We start from the raw sequence: 12,476 nt of genomic DNA, 5'->3' as shown, positions 1-12,476 counted from the left end.
TTTTAACAAAACAGAAAGGATGATTTCTGATTATTATTAAATTTGAAAACTTGTTTAAGAGCATTTTGTTTGGAAAATGAAAGAAAGCTGCACACATGTCTGAATGTATGATTTCAGATCCAGATTTGATGCAGATCCCATCCAAACTAGAAGGCAATGACTCGGACTCATGAATGTCTCGGATGTATGTTTTCAGATCCTGACTCGATGCAGATTCCCTCCAAGCGAGAAGGCAATGACTCGGACTCTGAGAGTGAGATGTCGGAAAGAATGAGCCTCGACTTGGCCTCCAGTCACTCCTCTGACGACGACGATGATATCGACGTGCAGCTCAGCTGGGAGAACCAGTTACCAAAGAATAAAAAAATAGGTACATACTCCTTGATGACATACGCTGTTAATCCAATATAACGTGTACCAATACAAGGCGGAATACAATGCAGGTCTCGGCTCGTATTTTACTCCAATGTTTAATAGGAGCACAAAACTTATAATATTGTCTATTCAAAACAGGGATATAACTTTGGTGACTTTGGCCTTGTCATTCCCATTATATTGGAGTTACAGTTTATTATAAAAATAGAATTTTGAGATGTTAGCTCAGAATAGTTGCCTTTTTGGTTTTGTTGTTTCTGCTTTTGATATGTTTAGGTTGTCCAGAATTCCTTAGTTATATGTTTGCATATTTTGGCATATATAATATATAGATGACTTTTTTCACACTTCCTTTGATTAGTTTAAACCTATTTAATATTTATGCCCCCCTTCGAAGCAGAGGGGGTATATTGCTTTGCTCATGTCGGTCGGTCTGTCGGTCGGTCTGTCGGTCCGTCCACCAGGTGGTTGTCAGATGATAACTCAAGAACGCTTGGGCCTAGGATCATAAAACTTCATAGGTACATTGATCATGACTCGCAGATGACCCCTATTGATTTTGAGGTCACTAGGTCAAAGGTCAAGGTCACGGTGACCCGAAATAGTAAAATGGTTTCCGGATGATAACTCAAGAACGCATACGCCTAGGATCATGAAACTTCATGGGTAGATTGATCATGACTTGCAGATGACCCCTATTGATTTTGAGGTCACTAGGTCAAAGGTCAAGGTCACGGTGACCCGAAATAGTACAATGGTTTCCGGATGATAACTCAAGAATGCATACGCCTAGGATCATGAAACTTCATGGGTAGATTGATCATGACTCGCAGATGACCCCTATTGATTTTGAGGTCACTAGGTCAACGGTCAAGGTCACGGTGACCCGAAATAGTAAAATGGTTTTGGGATGATAACTCAAGAACGCATATGCCTAGGATCATGAAACTTCACAGGTAGATTGATCATGACTCGCAGATGACCCCAATTGATTTTGAGGTCACAAGGTCACAAGGTCAAAGGTCAAGGTCACGGTGACCCGAAATAGTAAAATGATTTTTGGATGATAACTCAAGAATGCTTTTGCCAAGGATCATGACACTTCATTGGTACATTGATCGTGACTCGCAGATGACCCCTATTGATTTTCAGGTCACTAGGTCAAAGGTCAAGGTCACAGTGACAAAAAACGTATTCACACAATGGCTGCCACTACAACGGACAGCCCATATGGGGGGCATGCATGTTTTACAAACAGCCCTTGTTCCTTTTGATTTTTTAATTTAAATTTTAGTTGTTGTTTTGTTTATAGATTGAAACTTCATTTCTTTCATACTGTCCAACACTTGTATCCTCCTCACCTGATAATGTCTTAGTAATATAGTTTATCCAGTTTATACAGTACAACATTGATCTTATAAAGGGGTGACTGGGTAGATTGTCCAATCTCCATCCAGTAGGGAGTGGCAAGGTTTATACAGTTAGTAGTGTATACATAATGGCCAGATAACATAATACACTTGATGTAAGCAGGGGAGTCTTTGAGTATATTTTTCTTTGAGTATATATTTCTTTGATCAAATAAATAACCCTTTATGTCATTATTTATACTTCTTATCAATATTTTTCAAATTTATGAATTTGTTAACCACACATTTTGTAAATTTTTACACCAGTTGTTTAACAGTGAACTGCAAAGTATAAGTAGATTCTAAAAAATAAATAAATACAATCTAAGATTATTCTCACCAGTTTATCTGTAAATTGTTATTTCAAAACCTCCCTTATCTTTCCAAAAACACAGCAACACTGGACATATTTATGCGAAAGTATGTCGGTGTGATGCAATAGCATGTTCTAAAAGTTTATACTGCACTGTCTGACTTTAAATTTAGATGGATACAACAAACTAACATGTTTACAGCTTTTTATGCCCCCGGTTGGGTGGCATATAGCAGTTGAACTGTCTGTCCGTCCAAAAACTTTAACATTGGCCATAACTTTTGCAATATTGAAGATAGCAACTTGATATTTGACATGCATGTGTATCTCATGAAGCTGCACATTTTGAGTGGTGAAAGGTCAAGGTGAAAATTAAAAAAATGCAATCCAAGGGAAGTAATAAGCTTTAACAGGGAGATAATTTCTAAACCTGCCAAATGATATATTGAAATTTTATTTCAAAGCGGCGCAATAGAGGGCATTGTGTTTCTGACAAACACTTCTCTTGTTTAGTATTAATTAAAAAAACACTAAAAATAATGGGATATGAATATAAGGACGATTTTTCAAGCATTAAGCATAAATGCAACATTTTAATTTTAATCTCTGTTATTACACTAATGTGTGTTCAATGTGCAGTTAAGTAGAAACTGGATTAACAGAATGTATTGCAAGTGCCATAAAGCAGAAAGCTTATTCTGTTCGGCACAAAAAATAAAAAGTATGGCAAGCTTAAACACACCCTATTAACACTTTCTAAGCTTCATCGGATAAACTTTCTCCATCCTGTCACTAACTGTGTATTCTCTATTTTGGTTCGCTCAGTTCTGCTTGTTTTGCTTTTCTGCAATTCTTAGTACTGTACTGAAAACTACTCACATTTCAATTTGTTGACATTGAGACAGAAATATGTTGGCAGTGAAACCCAGTGTTTCATGCTTATTGTTTGACGCATTTGAATGTATGGTTTTAGACTGCCAAGAATTACTTTATTATATGAGTCGACTGGTTCCAAAAGGTAACATTTAAAGTTCAGTCGAGATTGTATCTATGCATTTTGATTCTTGTATTGATTCTTCATTTGTATGTAATACAATAATTCATATGGCATTCTTTTGAAATTTTATTGTGGTTTGTTGCCATGGTTCATTGGAGAAATTGTGTCAAAATGCATAGAATAATACTTGACTATGTTTTTGTTTGGGTGAAGGTATAATCACAGTTTAAAAGTTGCCTTGTTTTACAGTGGTTTTCCAAACTGGAGAAAGTATTTGGAGTTTTTATGCCCCCATGCAGTGTTAGGCATTAAGTATTTCACTTGTCAATTCGTAATTTGTCCCAAAACTTGTTTTCATTTGCTTTTTAACTACATAGTGGATCTCACTAAAACAGTTGAATGATGTAATAAAAAATTTTGACTGTAAAAAGATTTGGCAGAATTATGGCCCTTTGTTTTCCACTTAAAAATATGAATTCCAAATTTTTTGTGTTTTGAACTCCTTTTAACTACTTGGCGGATCCCGCTCAAACTTTTATAGTTTAATGACCTTAATGTGCAGATGATTTTAAAGGAAGGAAATTCTATTACAACAAAATTTTACAGAAATATGGTCCTTTGTCTGTCTTTCCTTTATAAAAAATATTCTCCCAACATTTGTTGTTTTCAGCTTTTCTTTATCTTCTGGGTGATCACACTCACAATTCCACAATTGAATAACATCATTGCGTGAATGATTGCAAAGAAAGGAATTTCAGCTGTGACAAGTTTTGGCAGAATCATGGCCCGTTGTCTGTTTATCCTTTATAGAATTAAATTGTCACAAACTCCTCCTTCACTTATATGTGGATCTCTCTCAAAGATTGGAATTTTGTCTGTAACAAGTTTTGGCAGAATTATGGCCTGATTTTCCACTAAGCCCCGAATTTTTGTATTTTCAACTCTGCTTTTACAACTGTATATTGTATTGATCTCACTCAATAGAATTTAAGCCCAAAAGAGTTTTAGCAGAATTATGTCCCTTTGTCTGTTTTTCTATTATAGAATATATAGTTCCAATATTCTGTGCCTTCTTTAATCACTGGGTGGATCTCACTCAATGCTGGTATAAGTTTTGACTGTAACAAGTTTTGGCAAATCTAAGGCTAATTATCTGTGTTTCCACAGTAGAATAGATAGTGCCAAGCATGTGTCCTGGGGACATCTGTGTCTGTGACACGTTTTTCTAGTAAATTTTGGCTTAATGAAGTTTTAGCACTCATTTTGAGAGAAAATAATTGAACATGTTGATAGTAAATCATTGAACTTGTTGATTAGAGATCATTGCAGTGAATTACTGAATTCTTTATTTAAACAATTATATTAGGCTTCCACAAATTATTCCCCTTTTGTTCAAGCTGTTTTCAAGTGAATAAAAATGCTTTGAATAACATAAATTCTCTAAGCATATGTGTTATCCTCGTGTCATTTAATTCAGTTAGTGAGTAAACAGGTATGAAGAGACAAATATGCTGAATTTTATGATTGCATTTGTAGAACATTGTTATACAAATTCAATATTTATATTAATTTAAAATTAATGAAAATTTACTCAATAATCAAATTACTGGAAATTAACTCAAAAATAACTTGATTGTTCAACTAATTTGAGAATCCAATTTGCATGTAGATATTGTCAAGTGATAACACTTGATTGATGATGAGGTTTTATTGGTTACGGTATTTAAACTGTTGTGCACTGTCCTCAAATATAACTGTTTGGTAAAAATATTTAAAATTAACTAACACTGGAAATTGGGTGCATTTTGAAGTAGTAATGTTTTGGTAGAGGATATGATAAGAAATTTATTTTAATGAACATAACAAGCTCTTATGAATACATTAGCAGCAATGCAAATATGATGAATACGCAAATAAGAATTAAGTATTTATTTTATACATGTATATCAGATAATTATCATCATATTGAATTTTCATCATACCTTATTATAAATTGTTTCTAAATATACATTGATAATGTTGTGTAACCACCTTGAAGATCTTTACAGCCAACAGTGGAAAACAAACCGCCATGTGTGCTCCAAATGGTTTTTATTTTTGTCAGTTATGTGACATAAACTATTGTATCTTGTATAGCAATAGGTGACACTCAACTTTTAAGACTGACCATATTTTTGTTTGTTCAGAAGAAGCACGGGAACAGATACGAAAGCAGAAGGAAGAGATGCTACAACAGCAACAGCAGAAACAACAACAACAACCTCCTCCCGTCATACCCACATCTACACATCAGTATCACAATCCATTCGAGCATCATTTGTATTCAGGTATGTGTAGTGGAAAATATCTGCTGTGCATATTGATCCCTCATGAGTAACAGAAATTTATTGGTGTTAAGTCTTTATTATGTGTAACACATAAATTATAATCAATACACTAATAAATTTTATATATTTTACCATAAAATCTATTTAGTTTAAACAATTTATTTAACAATAAATCTTTGCTGTCATGTTTAAAGCATCTTTTTCAATATAAGTTCTACATGTAAGTTGATTAGTTACGCACTAATTAAGAAACTTGTGTTACTTCCCCTTTCAGGCTCCCCATCGCCCCAGTTTCCCCCACGTTTGCCCGGGCCTGTTCAGTGGCCAGGGGACCCCCAGCTGTCGGGCTACACGGGCAGTGAGTCCGAGTACCACAGCTCTGACCAGCCCACCACCCTGTCCAGTAACCAGCCTGACGTGACTCTGCAGACGCCCGAGTACAAAGGTACGGCACGCTATGGCCCGGGAATGTTCTCACACTTTTTGAATCAGCAATAAAAGTATAAGCTGATTGCTTGAAAGTGAGAGAAAAATAGGCTTGTAAAAGGAAGGGGTTAAGTTTGTAAATGACTAGAATAAGATTTAAGGAAAGTTGGAAATGAATCATGACTGGAAAGTGTGTGAGGGGAGCTTGTATATGAAAGATGTAGGCTTGTAATGCTGAAATATAAGTCTGAGTAGCTTTTATTAATTGTCATTAATCATTGTTGTTTTCTAAAATTTGTGTGAATTTTGTTTTCATTCACTTCACAAAATGCATGCCTGCTACTCAATCTTCAGACAACAAAAGCGCATCATTCCATTGATAGCATGACAATGTGTTCTATTTTTCTAGTCATATAAACTTTATATAAGTAGTTGTAATTTTGTATTCAGTACCTTGTAAAGATGACACATTGTGTTCATTGGACGCATTTGATGTCTAGTCAAATACTTGAAAACAACTTGTATATTTAGTGTTGTTGTACAGGTTTAATGGAATTGTAAATATTTGTATGTCTTTTGTCTTTTGTATAATTTTATACCTTGTAAAAATTTTGTATGATTTGTGAATAAAAATATTTAATTTAATTGTAAATATTATGAATTCCTGAATTTGCTATACATTCCTTTGTATTGTGCTATATCTTAACCAGTAATACGCATTTGTGTTAAAAGTGTATGTAAAAAGAATACATTTTTTAATATAAATATTGCAAATAAAACTCAACAGTAAAACATTCAAATGTGTCTCATTTCTTGAAGTTATTAAACATGTTTCTGCAATCTTTATTGACCTTGTTTAAGCATCTTCAAATACATGCGCGCTGCATAATAGTAAAAATAAAACTTGCTTTAAGTATTTTATTGCTTTAATTTAGAATTTTACATACAATAATCAAATGATCAATCTCATTAACGTGGTCACCTTTTAAAGATTTCAGGCATAAGAACAATTTCACTCAAACTAATAACAGCTGACTTATTTCATTGAATAATATAATGCTTTAAAAATAATATATAGTAATTGTTCCACGGTATGGATTCAGGTCGTGAATTTAAAATAGCAACAGCAAGGCACGTGGAGACTTTACAAAGTGAGGCATTAAGCAGTGGTGGAGGGCCTAGCGCCCGGTCCCCACTGGGCTCCCCTCAAACTAAGCACACACCTCAGGTGGCACCTGGCAGCCCCATCTCTGCGCTAGGCAGTCCCTTTATGGGGCCTCTCGATGAAGGTCGGGAAAAGGTCAAAGTTTTAACACATCGGGGCAGCGTTTCCTCAGATTCTGAGTAAGTTTGTAAGTCAAAGAGCAAATCCAAATTTTAATTAACGCAGGACAAATGTATCTGATATGGAAATCAGTTAGGCAAAACAAACAAGTTTTGTGGGGGTTTTCTTTGATGCATAAGCAGAAACAAGATGTAAGTCCGTTTAATGCGACAATTTCAAAACAAGAACTGGATCAAACAAATTTCATGACTTTGCAAAACTAATGTTCAGATGAAGAAAGCTGATCTGTTAATCAATTGAATACTATTTTATGAACTTTATCTGTATTTTTATATTAGATCGTTTTCTTGATTACAATCTAAACATTTAATCAGTAAGTTTCTTCTTTAAAATAGAAAAGTACAGAGTATTTTAGTTTGCACTTGCATTTCTTACTTGGTTAGAGTTAAAAAGAAATCAATAAAATATTATGAACTTGTTTGCAATATTTTTTTGAAGTTAATCAAAACTTCATGATCAGCTTTTTTTAATATGTTGCATGTTGTTCAGTTTAATTTGCTTATTAATTTTGTAACTATTTAGCACAATTAAGTAATTGGTTTGATTTGTCACATTTTTGTTTGCATGAATGGTTTCTTTCAAGTTTCTGTACTTTTTATTTGCTAAATAAATCAGTAAAAAGGCAAAGTCACGTCTACACTTACAGCAAAAGTATGGGGGTGTAAAAAACTTTCAACTGTTTTGAAATGATGAAAGTGTGGGCTTTTTTATACCAGTTATGAACTCTACATACAATTTAACCATCGTAATAATTATTTAAATTTGGCATAATTATACTTGGTCAGTATGAATAAATTTAGAATTTCTTACTTCAAAATTGTGTCCAAAAAAGATTTGTCTTTGACCATGGATTTAAACAAAACGATTTACAAAATGCACTTTTGGTTTCTTGGTTTCATAAAGAGTTGCTATTTAAAACATTGTTGTGCCTGCCATTACAGTAATAATGCATGTTGGTGAACAGCATATATGTGTTAGCTTATCCACATTCTGCCATGGTGCAAACAACTTTAAATGAATTTAAAATATGAGCTAGTTTTGTATGTGAATTAACTTGGCCGCTGCTAATGATAATACGGTTCTAAAAAGTTCTGAACAATTTGTTGAACGAAAATGCCTAATAAAACAACTATTCTAGAACTGCTGATTACAATAATTACACTGACCAATTCAATTTTAGTATTAAAGCACTTTAAAGATACTGTTTATGAAAAACTATTTACCTGGGTACACATTGGCAAGATGTGTTGGACAAATGACAATACTAATGTGGATAAGCTTTCAGATAATACAATCAATTTATGCTTTCCAGTCTAACCTTGTTTTGTGCATGTCTGTTTGAGTTTGCTTAATGTTTGTTTTCTGATTTTCACGCTGTTTCCAGATGGAGTCATGAAACTTGTGTTTGACCTTTGACCTTGGCAACGGGTTTCTTTGACAGCAAAAGCTAGTTACCTACCCTTGGAGATTGGGTTATTAACAAACTCTGCTGTGAACAACAAAGCAACAGAAGTGCTTAACTGATCTCATTCATTAGATACATACAAAGTAGCGACACAAACTCAAGTGCCATCAATTCTTGAAACAACTGATATGTTGCTGATGTTCGTTTATTCGAGCCTAAATTGAAGAACGCCGTCTGCATTAAAATAAAAGCAGCTGCATAATAATTGAGTGACACATTTTGTGTACATTTCTGGCATCATTCTGTGAATGTCATTTACAGGGAATTAAGTGTATTTTCACCACATATACAGCGTATGTGTATATAAACCATAAAGAGTTACCTAGGATAATGTATGAAGTATAATATGTTATTTTATAATTACGTCAAACCTACCTGGTAATAAGAACTTGCACAAAATATTCGTCTTCTATTTCACTGACCAGTATGGGCAAAGACTTCAATAAATATGGAGAAAACCCACAATTGTCTAATTGGTATGCATGTGTGCTTAAAATATACACTCAATTATACAATTATAGACGACACTAATTTAAAGGCTGGCATTGATGCTTTTTACTAACAGAACTTACGACCATAAGGACAGAGTGCAACGGTTTTATCACATAACATTTGGAGCACCATCTCAAAGCTTTATGGTCAAGACACATTCTGTCTTTCACCAATTTAAGCATGTACCCAATTGTAAGTCGCTCTGTCCAATTTCCAAACATTAGTATTTGCTGATTGCCTAAAACATGTATTTTTTTACATAATTGAAAGCTTTTAGGGTTTGGTATGCCTTCATGTGTGGTGAGATTTAACAGTTAGACAATGTCAGATCTACTGTTATTTATCAGATATTGATATAGTTCTTAAATCCATGCATATTGTGCCTGTGCCATAGTAAAACATTACATGTATTTCATTTATGATGTGTTCACAGTAAGATTGGTTTTAAATTCTCACAAAATTTCTTTACAGTTTATGATTGACCAAAATCTTAACCATATAGTGGTTTTGGAACTAAATTCAGTATGTGTTGTGTTTGGTCAATTAAGTTTTGTATGTGATTTTCTAATGTGTGTACATTAGTATATAAAGTGTAAATGTAAATATAGTTTGTATATTAAGCTGAACATGTTGTTCTTGTAAATTCGTACATATTTATTAATTCCAAAAAGTATTGCTTATTTGTGTTATTTTGTGAGCTAATTATTCATGTAAAAAATAATTATTTTAAAATGTTTTTATATGAAAATCATGACAAAGAAATAAATGAGTGAAAGTATATGTTTCTTATATTATGCCTGAACATGAAATACTGGGTACAAATAAACAGAATGACTCAAGATCAATTCAAGCCCCATTAACACTAAACAAGAGGGCCATGATGGCCCTGAATAGCTCACCTGACTAACCAAATACAATCCCAACCCAGATTGCATCAAGATAAACATTTTGACCAAATTTCATAAAGATTAGATGAAAACTGTGACCTCTATTGTCTACACAAGGTTTTTTATTATTTGACCTAGTGACCTAGTTTTTGACCACAGGTGACCCAAATAAATCCCAACCCAGATTTCATCAAGATAAACATTCTGATCAAATTTTATAAAGATTGGATGAAAACTGTGACCTCTATTGTCTACACAAGGTTTTTCTATTATTTGACCTAGTGACCTAGTTTTTGACCCAAGATGACCCAAATACAATCCCAACCCAGATTTCATCAAGATAAACATTCTGACCAAATTTCATAAAAATTGGATGAAAACTGTGACCTCTATTGTCTATACAAGGTTTTTCTATTATTTGACCTAGTTTTTGACCTAGTGACCTAGTTTTTCACCCCAGATGACCCAAATACAATCCCAACCCAGATTTCCTCAAGATAAACATTCTGACCAAATTTCATAAAGATTGGATGAAAACTGTGACCTCTACTGTGTACACAAACAAATTGTTGATGGTTTTTCTATTATTTAACCTAGTGACCTAGTTTTTGACCTCAGATGACCCAAATTCAATCCCAACCCAGATTTCATCAAGATAAACATTCTGACCAAACATCATAAAGATTGGATGAAAACTGCAACCTCTATTGTCTACACAAGGTTTTTCTATTATTTGACCTAGTTTTTGACCTAGTGACCTAGTTTTTGACCCCAGATGACCCAAATATAATCCCAACCCAAATTTTATCAAGATAAACATTCTGACCAAATTTCATAAAGATTGGATGAAAACTGTGACCTCTACTGTCTACACAAGGTTTTTCTATTATTTGACCTAGTGACTTTGTTTTTTTACCCCAGATAACCCAAATACAATCCCAACCCAGATTTCATCAAGATAAACATTCTGACCAAATTTCATAAAGATTGGATGAAAACCGTGACTTCTACTGTCTACACACGGTTTTCCTATTATTTGACCTAGTGACCTAGTTTTTGACCCCAGAGGACCCAAATTCAATCCCAACCCAGATTTCATCAAGATAAACATTCTGACCAAATATCATAAAGATTGGATGAAAACTGCGACCTCTATTGTCTACACAAGGTTTTTCTATTATGTGACCTAGTTTTTGACCTAGTGACCTAGTTTTTGACCCCAGATGACCCAAATACAATCCCAACCCAGATTTCATCAAGATAAACATTCTTACCAAATTTCATAAAGATTGGATGAAAACCGTGACTTCTACTGTCTACACAAGGTTTTTCTATTATTTGACCTAGTTTTTGACCTAGTGACCTAGTTTTTGACCCCAGAGGACCCAAATTCAATCCCAACCCAGATTTCATCAAGATAAACATTCTGACCAAACATCATAAAGATTGGATGAAAACTGCGACCTCTATTGTCTACACAAGGTTTTTCTATTTGACCTATTATGTGACCTAGTTTTTGACCTAGTGACCTAGTTTTTGACCCCAGATGACCCAAATACAATCTCAACCCAGATTTCATCAAGATAAACATTCTGACCAAATTTCATAAAGATTGGATGAAAACTGTGACCTCTACTGTCTACACAAACAAATTGTTGACGGACACACACGCACGCACATACGGACGCCGGACGTCACACGGTCAAAGGCTCACCATGTCACTTCGTGACAGGTGAGCTAAAAACAACAAATATTTTGTTTAATATTTCGTAAAATAAAGTTAACGCATAAAAATTCTTTATAGCAAAATTTAAACGCTAGATGTGGTCTGGTTACATAGATTTTGATGCGTTGATTTTGAGTGTGTATGGGGCTTTAAAGGTCTTCCTTACGACAAACCAGCATACTTGTTTATGTGATTCTAGGTTAGATTTCTCTAGAAATTTTGTGGAAATGGTTTCATTTCGCACGCCCATTTGACCTTGACCTCTTGATGGTTGACTAGAATATCAAACGGATTCTTCCTTTCTTGAATTTGAATAGGTCAAACATTTGCTAGATGTCCTGTGAGAGCAACAATGATCTACTGTTCAAACAGTTTTCATGTTACAAGTATGCAACCTTGACTTGTTGAGCTCAAATGTTGAAAGGCATCTTCCTTTCCTCCAGAGTGTCCAATTTGTCCAGTGTTACATAGATATAAAGAAACAAGCTTGTCTAGGTAGGACCTTTAAATTAATAGAGAGGAGAAAAGCAATTCAAGTGGAGAATTATGTGGGAGAGTGGGGGTGGTTAGACAATCCTTCACTAAAGTGTAACGATAAGTGACATTTCAGGGACATGTAAAATAACAATATGTGTATAATGATAATTTGCAACTTCATTATGACTGCAAAACAGGAATTCTAATTTCTATGTCTGGGGTAAATACAAAAAGACA

At 34.1% G+C, this 12,476-nt stretch overlaps 1 protein-coding gene across 2 annotated transcripts in view; it reads left to right on the top strand.

The window, feature by feature from the left end:
• The window catches only part of LOC127882122 (cadherin EGF LAG seven-pass G-type receptor 1-like), a 60,974-nt gene extending 51,047 nt beyond the window's left edge, over nt 1-9,927 (top strand). The window contains exons 29-34 of one of the 2 annotated variants that reach the window (XM_052430580.1): nt 197-370; nt 3,071-3,115; nt 5,281-5,421; nt 5,696-5,866; nt 6,951-7,191; nt 8,577-9,927. In XM_052430580.1, the coding sequence (XP_052286540.1) occupies nt 197-370; nt 3,071-3,115; nt 5,281-5,421; nt 5,696-5,866; nt 6,951-7,191; nt 8,577-8,601 (797 nt within the window). In that variant the 3' untranslated portion in view covers nt 8,602-9,927. The remainder of the gene's footprint in view (nt 1-196; nt 371-3,070; nt 3,116-5,280; nt 5,422-5,695; nt 5,867-6,950; nt 7,192-8,576) is intronic. The other variant, XM_052430581.1, reaches the window with a different exon arrangement.
• Nucleotides 9,928-12,476: the final 2,549 nt, after the last annotated feature.

This window comes from Dreissena polymorpha, chromosome 5 (genome assembly GCF_020536995.1).
Source record: "Dreissena polymorpha isolate Duluth1 chromosome 5, UMN_Dpol_1.0, whole genome shotgun sequence".
Lineage (NCBI taxonomy): Eukaryota > Metazoa > Mollusca > Bivalvia > Myida > Dreissenidae > Dreissena > Dreissena polymorpha.
Note: the sequence above shows the minus strand (reverse complement) of the source record. Positions and strands in the feature narration are given on the sequence as shown.